The 18,474-nt window shown below is 39.9% G+C and overlaps 1 protein-coding gene across 1 annotated transcript in view; it reads left to right on the top strand.

Moving 5' to 3' along the window:
* Window positions 1-18,474, top strand: part of NTNG1 (netrin G1) — a gene marked incomplete at its 3' end in the record, with an annotated part of 69,703 nt that overhangs the window by 29,044 nt on the left and 22,185 nt on the right. Inside the window, exons 3-4 of the mRNA XM_010087924.1 lie at window positions 6,096-6,268; window positions 17,559-17,585. Coding sequence (XP_010086226.1) covers window positions 6,096-6,268; window positions 17,559-17,585 — 200 coding nt within the window. The remainder of the gene's footprint in view (window positions 1-6,095; window positions 6,269-17,558; window positions 17,586-18,474) is intronic.

Genomic DNA, 18,474 nt, shown 5'->3' with positions numbered 1-18,474 from the left:
GTTATTTTGTGTGTGCACCATGTTATGTGGGCAGTAAAGTGAAGAGCAAACATGACAATTCTTCAGCAAGTTCAGGCTTCGCTTGCCTGGGAGCAGAGACCTGACCCGTGGCATGGAAAAGTGAAGAGTCTGTGGAGAAGGCTTACAAGTTGGTTTCAGGTTGATTTTCTAAACTCTGGCGATGACCTAGAATGATCCAAAGATGTATCTAAGTGAGGAACATATGGCTAGTCGTTAAAAATGTATCAAAGAGCTTCTCTTGTCTTTCTTTCTCATGAATGATCTCTTCCACATAAATGATCCCCTCATGTGACCCCCAGTCGGTTGGCACTCACATGCAAGAGCATCAGCACGCTATTAGCAATTACCTTAGTGGTATTTACAGCATTTTAATGTCAGTTGTCTGTATGTAAATAGAGCCTGTGAGGAGAACAGCGCACCCGGGGCTCATGCTCCCACTACAACAGCACCGCTCCTTCAACACGCCAGAGCGCTTCCTGCGCCTTATGTAACTGCCAAAAATATCGTTTCAATTGCTTTATGACAAAATAATGAGTCTGTCAAAGATGAGCGGTCAGAAAAACAAATTTCTTCTCCCACACAACTAGAGTTTATAGCGTTGGACAGCAATATCAATCTCCGTCAATTCAAAATTGAATTTGAACGTTGGAGGGAAATGTGTTCTTGTGTGTGCTGTAACCAGGCTGCTTAGCAGGAAGAGTCCTGCAGGCTGAACTGGAAAGATGGATGTGAGCTGAGCTGCGGAAACATCAGGATGGAAGTTTCTAAATACAGACAAGTATTGTGGGGACATGGTGTTCATTTCCACACACTCACCACTGAAAGAGACACTCCCACAACAATAAACACAAAAAAGTCTGCAAAAACTGTCACCAGATATGACAGGCAGACAATTGTTCGCTTCAGGTAAGAAGCTGTTTCAAGGACTGCATGTCCCCATACGTAACCTGATTGCTCATGGAGCTGTTAATATTCGTAATCACAGACTTCAGACATTCTTTGACATACAAAGCATTAGACCTCGACAACGCCATTTATGGTGAGCATATACAGTATCTCAGAACTGCCCTTTGCCTTTAACATTTGCTTTATCCTTACGTGGGATTTTGCCCTTAGGCTGTTTGCCAGTGCAGTGCAATGGCTGCAGCATACATCTCTTTGCCATACCTTAACCTGTATTCTCAAACCTGCTCTACTTATTACAGCTCCCTCAATCATCCCTTCCCAGTACGTGTGCAAACCCACTTGTCGTGCCAAGCAACTGCTACCCACCCACTGCTACCCAGTAATTGCATTTCTGGGCACGTGTACGTAATACCTTTTAAAGCACTTTGACTTTTTTCTTCAGATTTCAAGGAACTATATAGGCATGAACTGTTGCCATCTGGAACTCAGTACACAGGATGTGGAAGCAGTTTTTTAGGTTTTCAGAACTTCTCTGTTCTTATACTTGCAGCCAGATTGACCACATTCTTCTAATGGAAGCATCTACAAGGGCTATAGGAAATTTTGTGTTTAATGTGCTTTGTATGTAAATCTAATTAAGCCTTTTGTTACTGTCTCAGATTTAAAGCAGTAACAGCTAGGAACAGCCTTTCAAAGCAAGTGTTTAAATAAATTGCAGTATCTAGGATTTTCAGTAATAATTTATCATTGTTGATAGTCACATAAAGTAACAAAATATTTCCTTACCTCTGGAACAGAAAAGAAAGGTACTCTTCCTTAAAAAAAGAGACGAGACAGATGAAGGACTCTGAACTTGGGCAGTCTTCTGTATGAAGCTGATGTCCACATCCTGAGAGTGATCTGATAGGAGCCCAAGTTGGCTACCAGATCGGTGGTGCTCAGCTGCTTCACAGTTCTCTGAAATGCCTCAGTCCAGGCTCTGCTGCTTTGTTTTCACACTGCTCACAATCCAATGTATCTCATCACAAGAGTGGTTCTCTCATGGTCTGTCTGGATTATACTTTTACCTAAATTGTCTTCTTTCTGTAACCTTAAATATTTCCATTTTCCTTACTGCTTATCCCACAAAGAGAAGTAGCATTTTATTGCACTCTAGTCATCTCTCAGCCCTGCTACACACATTTACCTCTTTCATTCATCCAGAGAAGTCTGTCCCTCAAGCACAACAGGCATTTCTCTTCGTTGCAGAAGTCTCCAACATTGTCTTTACGTACACTTTGATGAGGTCCCTGGGACAGATTGCCCAATTCCTAGTGCAGCCTTCCTGAAAAAACAGAAGTATACAGGACATTACTTCCCTGTTTCAGTAAAAACGTCTCTCCACATACTGCACAGAATTTGGTATTGGCTTTTTTTTCCTGAGACATGGTACCCTCCAAACTTATGTTCAGTTTCCTCTCCACAGATGCTTTTTGTTCTCTTTCACTTTTAGCAGTGTCTGCATTTTACGCTCATTCAGCATTCAACTACGTCCTTGATTTGCTGTGGAAATCCTGATTGATCTCTCTGAGATCTGTAAAGTGACCTCAGCAAGGAATTGGTGCAAATGAGAGGAGAATCAGCCTCTGTCATTCTCTGAATGTCTTTTTTCTGCTTATCCTTCTGCTTTTTTACACCAACAAGAACTCCCACTTAATCTCTTCAGATTTCATTAATCTACAGATTTTTTTTGTACTTGTATAACACTAATGGTCACAAACCAAATCCAACTTTTATGTTGCCTGCACACTAAAGAAGGCAAAGGTAGTGGTTTTTTGCCACACATTATCCGACCTTTTGTGGTTCAGGGTTTTTTGAAACAATTTTTTTTTTTGTGCCCACTTTAACTAGCTCTCATTAACTCTACATTTGATATTTTTAATATGAATGTGGTTTTTTACCTGGATCTTTGATCTTTAGCTAGCCTTGCAGAAAACCATAGTAACTACATGGGTTTTTTACTTTCTTCTCCTTGGAAATTGTACACCGCTACATTGAACTATTCTGAGGTTTTTTAGGATTATTCAGTATTGTAAGCTCTTTTTTTTTTGCTCAGTTGTTAATGTTAGGTTTTTACTGTCTATTCTCTGCCCACAAAGGTTTTAGATCATTCCTTTATTTTTTTCAGAGATCAAATTTGTTGTTTTCTCTCATTCACTTTAAATCATACTCCTAGAAGGCTACAGCTCTCTCCCTGTTTCTGGTTTGGGTTTGGTTTTGTTTTTTTTCACAGGGGGTGGGGGGTGGCTTTGGGGGTGTGTGTGGTTTTTTTGTTCTTTAATTGAAGGGAGTAGAAGGTTTGCTTTCCTTTCTCTTAAACACAGTGTTATTTGGAATTTTCTTTTAAGGCAGGATGCAACATTCTGAGGGATTCTGCTGGGAAGGCTTTCAAAAATACATATAAAACATCCAAATAAGTTAATTTGCAGAGAGGCATTGATTGAATAAATCTGTGATTATTATACTGGTTTAGGGCAGGAAGAGGCACTTAGCAATTCCTCCATGTCGGAAGCTAAGTGGCTAAAATATCCCTACATCGTCTGTTTGGTGTGTGTTTGTTCTGAATGCCCATATGAGGGCTGATTGTTTTGAATCTCAGTTAACAGGGTTATAAAATTTGACAGAAGGTCCCCAACTACTTCAACAAGAAAATGCGTTTTGCTTCTTTTTGTGAAAACCTGACCATATTTGGTACAAACATAGACCTCCAAGATCTGTAGTTTTCCTTTCTCTGTTGGAGCTTGGTGGCTACAATCACAGGAGATGCCTTCTGCAGAAACCCTGCCCGTTGCTGTGCTGCATGGACCCTGCTGTGTGGACCACGGAACAGCTACCATGGCATGATGCCACAGCTCTGGGCTGAGAAGTACTTCCTCTGCAGCAATCTTGCCCTAAGAAATTAAAAAACTGGGTACCAGAACAGGCAGCAGAGCTATTCCGTGCTGTCTGTGCTCTCTTGCCTGGGAAATAAGGAAAAGGAGAGGGGGATCACAGTGGGGTTAGGGAATGTGGGAGATAAAAGGAAATCCATGTGCGTGAGAATGTGTGGTAATTGTGTAGGTATACATACATCTATATGTATAAATATATGCATGTGTTTTGTATACATATGAAGAGGCATGGGACAGGTCTGAATGGAAGCAGAGGGAGATTGAGAAAGCCAGAGTCTGCCCAAAACTTTTAACCATGGAAGCAAAATTGAGGAAGGGTCAGCCTGTCTCTTCAGGAACACATGACAAGTATGGCATCTAAGAAGTGCAAACAGGCTTTGCACAAGGTCTTCTGACACAACCATTCTTCACTTTCAGGTGCTTATTGAAGGAGCCGTGCACATTTATACCAATTAGCGGATGTGCCTACATTTATTTTCCGCTGCCTCAGTTCCCCTCCCAGTCTGCAACACCCTTTCAGAGCCCTAAGAACTACAGCTGTTCCTCAGCTGGCTTTTTCTTCCTGCCTACATCAGTTAGCTGCCTCTGACACTGATGAGTCCTTCCAATAAAACTGAAATCTCCCCCTGAAAGAAATCCAATCGGTTCCTCTCTCTCATTTATTCTAGTAACTCTACAGTCTCTCCTCTGACTCTCTCTATTTTTTGGTCTTGTTGTTATTGTGTATCTCTCCTGTTTGGGAGTCTTCCATTTTCATATTCCTGTGGACAGTAAAACCACCCATCACTTTTCTTAATAGCAGTGCCGCTTACCAAAATCTTCAGTCTTTACTTGAATGGGCATATCTCATTCACTGACAGCCAGACTGGCACTTTCATTCTGCAGTGGCTAGTCATCGAAAATTTACTTGACAATTGATGTTGTCTTTAAGCATGAATATTTTGGAAAATATATAAAAATTAATCCCATTTTATTTTCTCTAGCATATTTAATACATTTTTGTAGTTTCAATTTTAAAGGGTTGAACCTGTTTTTCTTTAGAATGAGCATTGTTCAAATAACAGCAGTTTCATCTGTTTAATTTCTACTAGTGAGGAGAATTCTCTATCATCTACTGTATTACAGATTCTAGTGGATTTTCTCCAGCAGCCACTTATGAAAACTGCAAGCTTGTTTTACCCTGGGGATATATATGTATGTGGCCGGTTGCTTCAGGTCATATTCCTTCCAAATGGAAGTCAGCTTGACAGCTGTTAATTTGCACTTGGCCATTCCATGTGTTGTTTTGCTCTAATTATTGGTCACTGTATGGAACAGGTGACAAATGCCCACATGAGAACCCTTTAAATCACTAGATGTACAATCATGAGGAAGACAAACAGCCAGGGTTGTTAAATACTGGTTTTCTCTCCATCCCCAAACAAACAGATTTTAGCCATTTTTAACATCTATTGGAAAAGGATGGAAAGAAGTGACAATAGCTTACTGTTTATGAAACTAGTTTCCCATTCTGTAAGTGTCCTAGTTTCAGGGAAAGAAGGGAATTTAAGGAAAACACAGTTGTTCTAAGACCATATGCAGAATCTGGTTTATTTAGTGATTTTGTCACAAGCTTCAATTAGGTGTTCTTTCCTAAGTAAAACTAAATGTGCCTTCCAAAATATTTCCTCTGGCCTTCATCTACTACAATTATATCAAATTAAAGCATGCAAAAAATTTTTCTTTCTGAACAAGACAGTACTTGCTGAACCAGAACGGCAAAACACCGTTATACTGAGCTTCCCTTCTACTGAAGTGTAGCATTGCAGAGGATATTTAATTGAAGTCTGTTTTTTCAGACTCCCAGGGCCTATTTTGGATCTTAATTTGGGCCAGATTCTCTAAGGACATAAGCAGAGGACTTGTTTTGTTCCTGTGAGTAGTGATTGCCTCTTGAATTTTTGCATTATAGACCTGTCTGTAGTGAAAATTATGAATAATTTAGTTGATCTCAGTGGAAGTGAGTTTCAGCATCTTGGATTCTTGGTGAAATTTCTGCTTTTAGACCTGTGTGAGATGAAGACATTACAAGATGCTACTTGAGTGATGTCTTGTAAAACATGCTAAAACAATAATACAGGCACAACACACAGAAATAGAGTGGTTGCCATAGGACATGTTTTACTAAGACTTAATCTGAACTTAAACTCACCTCTAAACAATATCCCACTTTTTTTTATGTTTGCCTTTTAAAAATAGGTGTAAGTGCAACCTTCACGCTACAGGCTGTAAAGAAGAAAACAAAAGACTGCTTTGTGAATGTGAGCATAACACAACTGGCCCAGACTGTGGAAAATGCAAGAAGAATTACCAGGGCCGACCGTGGAGCCCTGGTTCTTATCTGCCAATACCTAAGGGCACTGCTAATATCTGTAAGTAGTTCTGTATGATAAGAATAATTCATTATTAGAATTCTGCCCCATATCGTGACTATGAAGGAAGATTAATGCAGGCAAAAGTTTGCCATATCTTTATGACCAGTGCATATAATTTGACAAGGTGTCAACCTGTTAAGTGTTAATTCTAAGTCTACATCATCTGTGCTCTTACATGGTTGTAAATAACTTGCATGTAAACTGGGTGTTTGTATCCATAGACAAATTGCTGGACAATGCACAGAAAGGGCTAAGGAATGGAGAAATTTGGACCCTTCACATAAAAAGCACACACAGAGGAGAGAAACCAGTGGCAATATCTGAAGTACTGCAGCCGTGGCACCCTCAGCTCTCTATTCATACGTCCTTATTGTCTCTGGATTCAAACCAACCTCAGCTCAATGTGTGAGATGAGGTCCTTGCTCATTTTTTGTTAATTTCAGAGAGTTTAAAAATCTCAGATCAAATTTTTGCAATTAATAGCTAAAGATCTAAAGGTTGGTAAAGGAAGTTTGTACCTCATGTTGACCTGCAGTCCAGATTCACTTGCACTGTTTTAGATCGCTGTAAGGGTTGAAGCGGAAAAGCGAGGGCAAAACCCGAGTTTTTGTTTCTGCTTGTTTCCAGCTAATTAATAGCCATTCCACAAAACACATACTCACTATTCCGGCACACCTTCTTATTAGCCAAAGGAAGTTATTGACAGCTGCATCTCCAGGTCCTAGACACAGTGCTGAAAGAGAGGGCATGAAGACAAGTATGAGCATCAGTTCTTCCTTTCGTAATTGTACAAAATACACAATGACTGAGAGTTTTCCTGAACTGAATAACAGACTTAAATCCTTTGAAGAAAAGATTGAAGAAGATGAGGATAAATCACCAAACCTTTTGAAAGAAGTTACTAGCTTCTTTTAAGAAGAGTCCACAGTTTTGCGCTGATTGAAAGCAAAACATTCATTTTAGAATATTAGAATATAACAATTTACTGACAAGTTATTTGGCAGAAACAGAGCTCTGTACTGCAGTTGAATGAAAAGTTTAAAACCAGGAGCAATGTGCAGTGCTCAGAATGTTATCTAAGACTTCAAAGCAGCAGCTGTGAAAAATCAAAACTCAAAAATGAATATCACAGGAAGCAGGACCTTATCAAGTTAAATGTGAGAGTAATAGACCAAGTAACAAACCGTGAAGTGTGGGGACATGAAATTATTATAAAATTCTTACTGAGCAGAAAAAAATGAACTTCCAAAAAGCGGGGGTAAAACACTTTGTAAGAGTGTTCACTTTTTCTGCATGTTATAAAGAATGAGTCTAGCTCACAGAATTAATACTTTAAAGCTGTGTTCGGAAAAAAATAGTGAGACTTACCAGGTTGAGTTTATTTACATATTTATATATATACATACATATATATGCACATATGTACAATTTTATATATAAATAATGCAGTTGCTACCCCAACAATCATCTAAACTATTGACAAGATAGATCAGAACATGAAAACAGGCATCTTTCTAACTGCAGCTTGCTGTGTCAATTACCTCATTTCCGATCAGATGAGCACACACCAGACACACACCAGTGGAATTAGCGCCCACCAAAAAAGATGTCTGGAGCTTGTTGAAACAACTTTCAACATTACTGAATTCCATCAGATATACAGTTCCATCAAAAATCAAAATGTTTTGCAAATAGCAGGCAGTCTTTTCTGGTTTTTATTATTATTACTATTACTATGATAGCATCATGAAAATGTAACCTTGTTTGAGCTGACAAATGCTCCACTTACCCTCAAATCCTGACTTCAGCAGTGTCAGGAATTTATGGCAAGCAGGAAGAAGCATGAAGGATTTCTTCTTTGCCTTCCCAGTTGCCAGCGATAAACTGGCTTCCTGAGCTGGACCCTCCATCATACCTGCAGTGGTTGCTAGCTGCTGAGTAGAGAGAGAGACCCAGCTGTCATTAACTTAATCTCAGTGACATCTTATGGCAATACATTTCACATTTTAATGACACAACGAGTGAAAGGTATTTCCTTTATTTACTTTAAGTGTTTTAATATGGTTAAGCCTGTACCTCCTTAGATAGGAAGAAACAGAGAATAGTGCATCCCTACTTACATCTGTTATACCATTTATGATTATGCAGAATTGGCATGTCCACTCCTCCAACCTATTTTTCTAAATGACAAATTGTAATCTATTTGATCTCATCATATATAAAACCATGCCACATCTCTGGTCATCTGTGCTTTCTTGCTCTCTTCTGGTTCTATGATGTTATGGTGGGTTGACACTGACTAGACACCAGGTGCCCATCAAAGCCACTCTATCTCTCCCCTTCCTCAGCTGAGCAGGGGAGAGAAAATATCATGAAAGGCTTATGGGTCAAGATAAGGACAGGGAAAGATCATTCATCATTACCATAATGGGCAAAACAGACTCAGCTTGGGGAAATTACTTTAATTTATTACCAATCAAATCAGAATAGGATAATGAGAAATAAAACCAAATCTTGAAAACACCTTCCCCCCACCCCTCCCTTCTTCCTTAGCTCAACTTTACTCCTGAATTCTCTGCCTCCACCCCTGAGCAGTGCAGGGGGATGGGGAATGGGGGCTGCGGTCAGTTCAACACATTGTCTCTGCTTCCTCCTCATGGGAGGACTCCTCACACTCTTCCCCTTCTCCTTCTCCAATGTGGGGTCCCTCCTACAGGACACAGTCCCCCATGAACTTCTCCCATGTGAGTCCTTCCCATGGACTGCAGTTCTTCACTAACTGCTCCAGCGTGGGTCCATTCCACAGGATGGACTCCTTCAGGAACAGACTGCTCCAGCGTGGGTCCCCTGTGGGGACACAGCCTCCTTTGAGCATCCACCTGCTCCACTGTGAGGTCGTCTGGGCTGCAGGTGGATCTGCTCCACCGTTACCTCTGTGGCTGCAGGGGCACAGCTGCTTCACCATGGGTTGCACCACAGGCTGCAGGGGAATCTCTGCTACAGTGCCTGGAGCACCTCCTGCCCCTCCTTCTTCACTGACATTGGTGTCTGTAGAGTTGTTTTTCTCACATCTCACTCTGCTCTGCACTGCTGTTTTCACAACAGTTTTTTTTCCCCCCGTTTAAATGTTATCCCAGAGGCACTACCACCGTCACCAATGGGCTCGGCCTTGGCCAGCGGTGGGTCCATCTTGGAGCTGCCTTGTGTTTGTTCTATCGGACATAGGGGAAGCTTCTAGCAGCTTCTCAGGAGCCACTTCTGTAGCCCCCCCACTATCAAAACCTTGCCACACAAACCCAATAAATAAGCCATTTTGTGCACACGATCTTCTGGGCATGAGAACAACACGGATCTTTTACAGTGGCATAAAAATGTGTTTGCTTTATATTTTGTTATTACAGGGATCAGCCCTTGAGTCCTCTTTAAAGACATTTCTTCTGGCGTCAAGGCTGACATAAGTGACAGGTTATATGTTGCAGTGGTTACTTCAGAAATGTCATGTTTGAGTTCCTTTAAAACACTTCTTAGGTGAACATCACTTTATGGCAATTCTTATTGTTTGATATTATTTACGTCTTCTAAAACACCTTCAGATGATGATAGACATTGAAAAACTTCCTCAGATTGTGACTCTGTCTCTAACCTTCTTTGTTGTGAACATCAGTGAAAACAATTCATTTAGTATTCAGTACTTTTATACTTTGATTGCCTATATACTCAATCATCTCTCTGGGAGGCCTCCTGCTTCTAGCATGGTTATTTTAACAAGAAAGAATTATTAACTTTTATATCTGTAGTTTATATTTAACTTGACAGATTTTATGCTTTTTTTTTTCCTATCTTTCTCCACTGAGATGACTTACAGTTTTGAAGGGTGTCTTTCCAAAATGAACATTCTACTGTTTTGGGTTGGATGCTGGTTTTGGGTTTTTTTTTTCAAGATAGTTGATTTCTATAACTAAAAAAAAAATTAAAAAATAAAGGTTTCCTGTGATTATTCTGAGTCTCTCATACACTTTATCTCTAGCCTGCCTCCATGCTGTTTGCATTAAATCTTTTTAGCTGTTCTTTTGACTTTTCTCTTAACTAACTTCCTCTTTTTTGTCTGCTCACTCTCTGAAATTTAAATATTACTGCAGCAGATTTTTTTTCCAACTTTTTCCTTCTCAACAAGAATGTTGACTTTCAGTCCAGAAGTGGTTCTCTGATAACTACTTCTTGAATTGGGCCCTATGTACCTCTCAGAACTAAATCAGCTTTTCTTTTTGTGGGTTGTCTGATGACTTCCTACAAGCAGCAATCATTCATGGTATGCAAAAGCTTCATTTCTTTTGTCACTTTCTGATTTAATGCCGCACCCATTGGAGCATATTAAGTTTTGTGTTATTGTGTAAACTCTCTGCACAACATAATTTCATTTACCCTGTTGTGTTTATGTCACCAGCTTCATCGCGTGGTCAGTAATGCAGCTGTAGCACTATACTCTCCCTAGTCAGGCGTGAATTCTGTAAATCCTTGCTGGACCATGGTGATAGAATTAACTTATCTGGTTTGACCCTAAACTTCCTTGATATATTGCTTTAATTCCCTGGGTATACTTTGTATAATCCAGTAATACAGTATCCCTTTGATACTCTTCCTTCCTCCAATTTTCAGAGCCTCTCTTTTCTATCTAAGGCCAAAATATTTAAGATTTCACATGGATTTGAAGATTTTTTTTATAAGAATGTACATAAATAACATACAGATAAAAATAATTGTATAAATGAAACACTCGTGAATTTTTTTCATAAAATAGAAAGATCCTTTTTCTTGAGATTCTCTGAATTTGGGAAATTTGCTCAGATTCAACAAAAAGCCTGATGTCCATTTCCAAGTCTTTCCCAACTGGAACCTCTGTTGTTTCCACTGTTCCGCCATTTTTTTGTGGACAGTAGGACTTTACTATACCTTTTCAAGCTACAGCTCATGAAATACAAGACCATTCTAGATTAATCTCCAGTCATAGCCTAAAACTTACATAAAGCTATTTTCTGTATCCATCTCATTTTAAGTCAACATGAGGTTTTCTGGAGAATGCAAAACGTTTTTTCCCTGCTTTGCTTGTGAAAGACACCGAGTTCTCTGTTGTTTACTGGCACTGACAATATTTCCGTATTTGTCTCCCGCATAGCATTTATTTTATGTTTTCAGTCTATCTTATTGACTATTTTGTGATTACATTTATTCCCTTGCGCTGCCACATTCTATGGATAGTTTGTTCTGCAATATGTTTTGACACTCAAAGGGAACTTATTGAATTTCTCTGTACTTGGTATTACAAGATAGCTTTTCTCCTCAGCAGTTGTGTGTGTCTGACAGCACTAGCCCTTTTCTTCCTCCTGTTGTTTAGATCATCTTTGGCACTTATGTTCTTTGCTCCATCAGACAGAGCTGCCTAAGACTGTGCTGGGCTCCCATCCATCAAAGCCTGCTTGCTTTTTGTCAGTCCTTCCACAACCAATAACCTTTACCAGAAGTGCTTGACACTCGGCAAAAACCGCCTCCCAGCTGTTGTATGACTTGGCTAATTCAACGTGAAACAAAGGATTGACCAGAACACGGGGAACATTGGTCATTCTTTTCAGTCAACAGTTAGGCAGATGGTCTCAATCCATTTACTGAATTTCTCCTGCAGTGGGTCCCCCTCTGATAGTACAGCCTCTGTCTCAGCAGCACAGCCTTAATCCTTCCTGAATGGAAAAAGACTTACAGGGCATCATTGCAGCACAGCTGCCACAGAAGCAGTTTCTGGCAAAAAATATGGCACTTGAAGTATTGCATTGATTCCCCTCATCTGTGTGTATAGTTTTCCCCATGAATATTTGCTGACACAAAGCCATCTTGAAGGACCAGAGTAAATTAAGTTGGCCAAGAGGTTGTGTGATGGCAGGCTTTCTATTCAGGAATCTAAACAGCATGTGTCCCTGTAACCAAAAAGATCCTGCATCCTACTGTCCTGTCAAAGCAGACTCAAAGTAAATAGTGTCCCATTTTCTAAGGGCCCCATTCTCCCAAACAACTGTAAGGAACTTTCCAGTGTCTACATTCATGACTGAGGTAGAGGAGGTGAACCCACATTGTCTTGATTTGAAGGAAAGGGACACTCCTTAAGAGGTAAAATGCTGCTTCTTGGTGATTTTGATCTTTCATAGAGAAAAAGATATGAATGCAAATATACAAAACAGCAAAGTTCCTTAAGTGTTCCCATTTTATATTATATATTCATTTTGGCTCATGAAGCTTACAGAAGATGTAAAGCCACAGGAAGATGTCACACAAAAGCAGTGTCAGGCTGGGAAACTTGGTGGTGGGGGCAAAACTGTAGCGTATCAAGAGCATTCAGGAAGATAGACATGTCAGGAAAACCTTGCAAATTATGAACTAACTTCCCTCCAACTAGGTATCCAGTGCAATGGCCAGCAAAACATTGCAGGTACATACTTAAAAAACAATGCATTATAAATAATGTTGCTGCATTTTTCTAAAATGGGGTTTGAAAAATTACTCTTCAGCACTCTATCCTTTTGCATGACCCTGCTGAGTTGGATGTTTGTGCTGGTTATGGTGGCATCTGTTGCTGGGAAATTAATTGCTTCCTTCCATCATTGGTTTCAAACAATTCTATTTTTGCCCTATACCGTGAAGGGGAGCAATGAAAGAGGGTTCTAGACCTTAAGCAGCAGCATGGGAAGGCAAAGTGTCTGTTATAAGACACTCATAGTTCCAGAAATAATCTGAGTTTCAGACTTGTGAAAGTTTCTAATGTCTAATATTCTATCAAATTATGATTACTTTAAAAATCCTTTGATCTCAGTGGGAGTTTCCTAGACCGAGAGTTTTCAAAACTGGTTTGGAGTCACTAAAACATCATGAGAAAAGGTCGAAATTTTAAAAGGTGTTACCCAGTAAACCAATAACTAAATGTTGTCTCTGTCACATTTATTTGTGATGATATTGCTTGGGAAAGCAGAGGTGGAGACTAAACAGTTCTTTTTCTGAGAGTTGAAAAATTTCAATCTTTACAGAGAAAGGAACTGCAAAATTAACAGTAGCAAGAATTCTAGGACTCTTGCAATGAAATACGTGAAATTTCTTAAGAAGTGTCCTTCTCTGTGTATGGTCCTTTGGCTGAATACAGGTTTGAAAATACACGAAAAGTTTACCCTTATGATCATAACAATCACTCCTTTTGGGGGATTACTAGATGCTAGGTTCCTCCAGTTTCTCAGGGCTTAAATTACTAGAGAATTCAGAACTTCTGAAATTGATGCTGAGGATCTGATATTGCAATCATGCCCCAGTGGAGGAGTCGCAAAGGGAAAAAAGACTCACTGCAGGGAGTGTTGTCAATGCTCCAGCACAGATATTCTAGCAAAAGATCATATGTGGCATTTACAGCCCTGTTCTGACTCTTTGCTATCAAGCAAAGAGTCAGAACATATTATATTTTGTTCCTGTTTAAGAGTTAAAATATGTGGTGTAGAGTGCAATTACAAGGATGTCTCTTTTGTCAGAAAAGCTCTCACACAGCTTTCACCAGCAATTAACATGAATCCAGACTTGCTCTGCATTTTTTACTAATGTATCCTGCCATACCTTCATAGGAGGCAGTCTTAATTCTGAGTCTCTGGGCTGTAGTCACCTCACCTGGACAATTCACTGATCTCTTGGCAACACTCCTTCCCTGAATGTGAGCAATCTGCGAGCTGGGTATAGTGTCTTCATAGCAGCAGGAGCCTGTCCCTGGCTCCCTGTCATTCAGCAGGTGCACGTTCAACTTGTGATAGAGAAGAGGCAGAGGAGCCCATGGCAAAGATGATAGCCAAGACTGAGTTGACAGAATAATTCCTTCATCCACACATACTCCCTGCCCAGGAAGAGGTGCTGCGTTAATTGCGCTGCAGGCAGGAAGCGCACACAGGTGTTGACGATGGAGATGATAAGAGGACTGCAGGATAAGATGATAAGAGACTGAAGGGTATGACCCGCCCCAAGACTGGAAGCAGTCGTGTGGTCCTTCTCACCAAAAGCTTGACACTGTTCCTTTGTGTTACGGATTTCACACTGACACAAACTATAGAAGAAATAAAAACCTTGCTTTCTTTGCTAGCATCTGATTTTCTTTTTTCTCCATTCTCAATAGTCAGCTCCATGGTAGCTAACAGTTAAAACAACCCATTTCTGGAAAAAGAGGAAACAAGAAAATTACAGGGCAGATGCAGAATATCATATGAATGGAAAACACCAGATTTTTTTCTCTCAAGTCATGCATGTAAATTTAGATGCACTTACAGTGAACATGTAATATACCAAACCACCACCCTCAAGTCAAGTAAAAAATAACAAATAGTATTAGTGACTTTCTTCTGCAATGTTTGCCATTTCGGGGGCAGTAGCTATCCCTGAACTTTCTTTACACGCTTTACTTGTTCTTTCCTTGCTATAAAACTATTACCATTAATAACCATCCCAGTGATTTCAACTGGAAGGTTACTTGGACTGAACATTGCTTTGGTTTAACAACTGAATATACATAAATGCAGTCAGTTGGTTTTATTTACTCTTTATGTCTAGCGGAATAGAGTTGTGCATCAAGGGAAATAACAGGGCTGATTCCTCATCTCTCACTCTAACCTGTTCACATCATTTCACTGCTGCAAAGTACTCACAGATCTCAACAGAAACTGAAAATGATCCACGTCACATAACGTACTGGTTTCCACCCAAAGGGCCGGCAGCCATGGGATGACAGCCTGTTGCTGTCCCCGGCAGTGGTGGCACGGGAGGAGCTGTGCAGTTCCCCCACACGCCTCCACGCTGCCATAGGGAGAGGCAGAGTCACACCTCCTGTGCCTCCTTGCCTAAGGACTTGCACCAAATACAGCTCAGCTGAATTCAAGAGCTAGGCTCAATATATAACTCCAGATCTCACAAAAACACTCGTGCTAAGAATAATTTTCCCATCATATGTGTGGTTTTCACAGAGTGTTAATAGATCCTGCTTCGTGGCCCTACATAACCAGCTCTTTTCGAAACAAACTTAGAAATGCCGTTCTTACCGTCTTTAGCAGAAAGGGCATAAAGCAGTGCTCTGTCAAGGCCAGCCACCACACACAGGGATACCTGGTATTACGAAAAATGAAGCTGCTTACAGAAGATCGCATCAACCCTGAAACTCTGTACAGAAACAGCAAAAGAGTGTTTCTAACAAAAGAAAGGCATCTTTACAAGGTTAATACAGAGCCCTCCAGGCTAGCACACATGTCTTGTTTTCATTATTCTCTGCCCAGGAAGCATTTATCACTATGAATTCATTGAAAATTTTGAAATACAGTAAAATGAGGAGAGCAGACTTACAGGAAAACCTCTCCCCTTGCTGCAATCTGTTCAGGAGAGAGAGGAAAGGATATTCGTATGTGCGTGTAGGAGAGAGGGAGAGAGGGAGAGAGAGAGGTTTGAGGTGGGGGAGTATACCCAGAGGAAATACAAATACCATTTCACAGTGAAAGTGCGAGAACACAGTATCTGTATTTTATCTTTGTACAGGTTCCATCAGTGTATAAGGGAAAATGAATCTTGCTAATTTAAAACAGCTACAGTGACTTGCAAAAATGTAAACAAGCTGCTACTGAAACTTTGGGGAAAATTATTTGAAAATTGATTGCCTTTTTGACATTCAAGACAAAAGGACAGAAGTTCTCTTACATTATCCTAACTGAAAAAAGCACTTCTTGTTACTTCTAGAATTGTAACTGCATAGTTCTATTATGATGATATTTTTATTTAGCTTTTAATACCTTATGATTCTAAAATTTTGGAAAATACCTGTTAGTCTCAGCAGAAGTAGAAATAATTTTGCGAACAACATCTGAGTGTGGGGCTCAGTTAGCAGCAGGTGCTGTCTCCATTGCAGTGCCCAGCACTCTGCCAGATGCCAGGGTCCATAGGATATGAAACCAGAGAGCTGCGATTCTGACGTGTGCCCCAGGACTGCTGTGGTGAAACACAAAAGATCTGCTTATGGTCACCATTCTGCAGATGCAATTACTTCAGCATTGTCTTTGCCACACCACGAGTTAGAAGTGTTCCCAGCTTGACTCTGCAACCTAGCTTACAATGAATATCATTTATCCCCAAGACGTTCCTTCACTCCAGTTTGCCTAATTGCAGAATGAGGTCCATGCTGTCTCTGAGTAAGACAGAACTTCAAGATAGATGTTGAAAGAAGTATAGCAGATGTTTAATGGAGAAACAGGCAGATTTCTGCAGTAAAATGCATGCCATCAAAAGTCAATAAAACTTACAAAAGGCAAACTGTATTTAACAGAGAGGATGCAAATATCCAGGATTTAAATAGTGATCTGCAGTTTGTGACTTTAACACAAGAGACTAGCAATACTGCCATTAGCAATGCCATTTCATCTAAACAAAATGGCATTTCAGGAAGGATTTCACATCCATATTCTTGTGCTACACACCTTTCAGGGCAGACCTGACAACAAGCCACATGGGACTGCATCATGCAACCTGAGATCCCGCGTTGCTAATCCAGCAGAGGAGTTTACTCCTCAGCAGCCCCACCTCTTCTGGTAAATCTCGTCTGCCTCTGGAATGGTTTCCTTGCATTAATTCAGTTTAGGAAGTGAAATGAAAGCAGAGGGGGGGAAGAAAAAAAAAAGGAAAATCAATGAGAAGCTTAGTCAATATGACCAATCTAATGCATTAGATTGTTTCGCTCAATTACATTTCTTTTCCCCTGGCTTAATTTAGATAACCATCAGGTAAAAGAGGAAAAAATAGCTATATACGATTAATGCAACAGAAGGTATCAATTGATTTAAGCAGCTAGCCAAAGCAGTTAGCAATGCATCTATTTCTTGGTTAAATTATTCTCCTAGATCTGCATAATACATGCATGACTGATATTTTTATCTAGAGCATTAAACTTAATGGCTGGTTAGTTGAAATACAAAACTGTTCTGAACAAATTCATGAAGTTCAGAGAGCTGGTGTAGGTCCCAGAAATACCCATCTGTCAATACATTTTAGTGGTCCCTGCAGCGTCGTACTGAAACATCTAAAGACTCTGCATTTATGAAGGGCTGGGTACATATTTGCAGTTGCTTGAATTTAACTATGTATTGATATAATATTCTGAAAATTGTTTTCAGAATCTTAGGTGTAATAGCTCAGCCAGCTACAGCAAACAGCTAACTTTACTTTTTTGTGTTTTCTTTCTCTACAGGTATACCCAGTATTTCCAGTATTGGTAGTAAGTAATAAAACCAGTATTGTTTTGCATCGTCATTCAGCTTCTTGGATCTAATTTCCCAACATCCCTTTCTGTTGTAGATAATGTTCCTCTGAAAATGTGCTCTATAGCGCAGGGCTATGTATTGGCTTTCCTCTGTTGCATTAACATATAACCGTATTATGCGGTCAGAGAGAATGTCACTCGTGACATCTGCCTTCAACCACAGATTTTCTGATCAGTTCTGATGAGCAGATGACAACTGAGTGCTATACAGAGAATTAAGACTGTTCCACAGAAAATATTTCTTCAGCATTTTTTCCAAAATAAGTGTTTGCTAATACAGAGAAATATAGAACCATTAATTTTCATGCGTGTATGTACTTGTGTAAATTCAAAGAGCAAATGGAAGAGTTTATAAATGTAAGGGTTTTCAGTTCTATGAAGTAGCTTAAGTCTATCTGCTGGAATCTTTGCATTAACTCCAGCAGCCTTTGAACTGGGCTTTACTCCACAAAATAAAAAGAACTGTGTTCCTTCACAAAAACCTGCTTTCCTAGTAGGCAATTAAAACACCAAAATATTACACTTAAACTATAACCAAACCTTAACACCATTATATAAAGAACTGCTATGTCAATGAAACAGGTGATTAGTTAAATAAAACACTTGAAGGGACTTAGTGCACAGTAGCTCAGCTGTGAGTCTCAGCTGAGTTCCACAGCTGAGAAGTGCACACAGTCATGGCACGTTAGCTGATTACAAATAAAACAGGGAGGCAGAAATGAGATCCTGCTGTGGCTGACTGGAAAAATAATCCCCACAGCCTCAGCTTTGTAGAGGCGTTAGACACAACTTGTGTGATGCAGGACTATCACAATGATAAAATATCACAGTAACAAAATGCGGT

The sequence above is a fragment of the Pterocles gutturalis genome, unplaced genomic scaffold (genome assembly GCF_000699245.1).
Source record: "Pterocles gutturalis isolate BGI_N339 unplaced genomic scaffold, ASM69924v1 scaffold39621, whole genome shotgun sequence".
In the NCBI taxonomy this organism is placed as follows: Eukaryota; Metazoa; Chordata; class Aves; order Pterocliformes; family Pteroclidae; genus Pterocles; species Pterocles gutturalis.
This window is presented reverse-complemented; position numbering and strand designations above follow the sequence as displayed.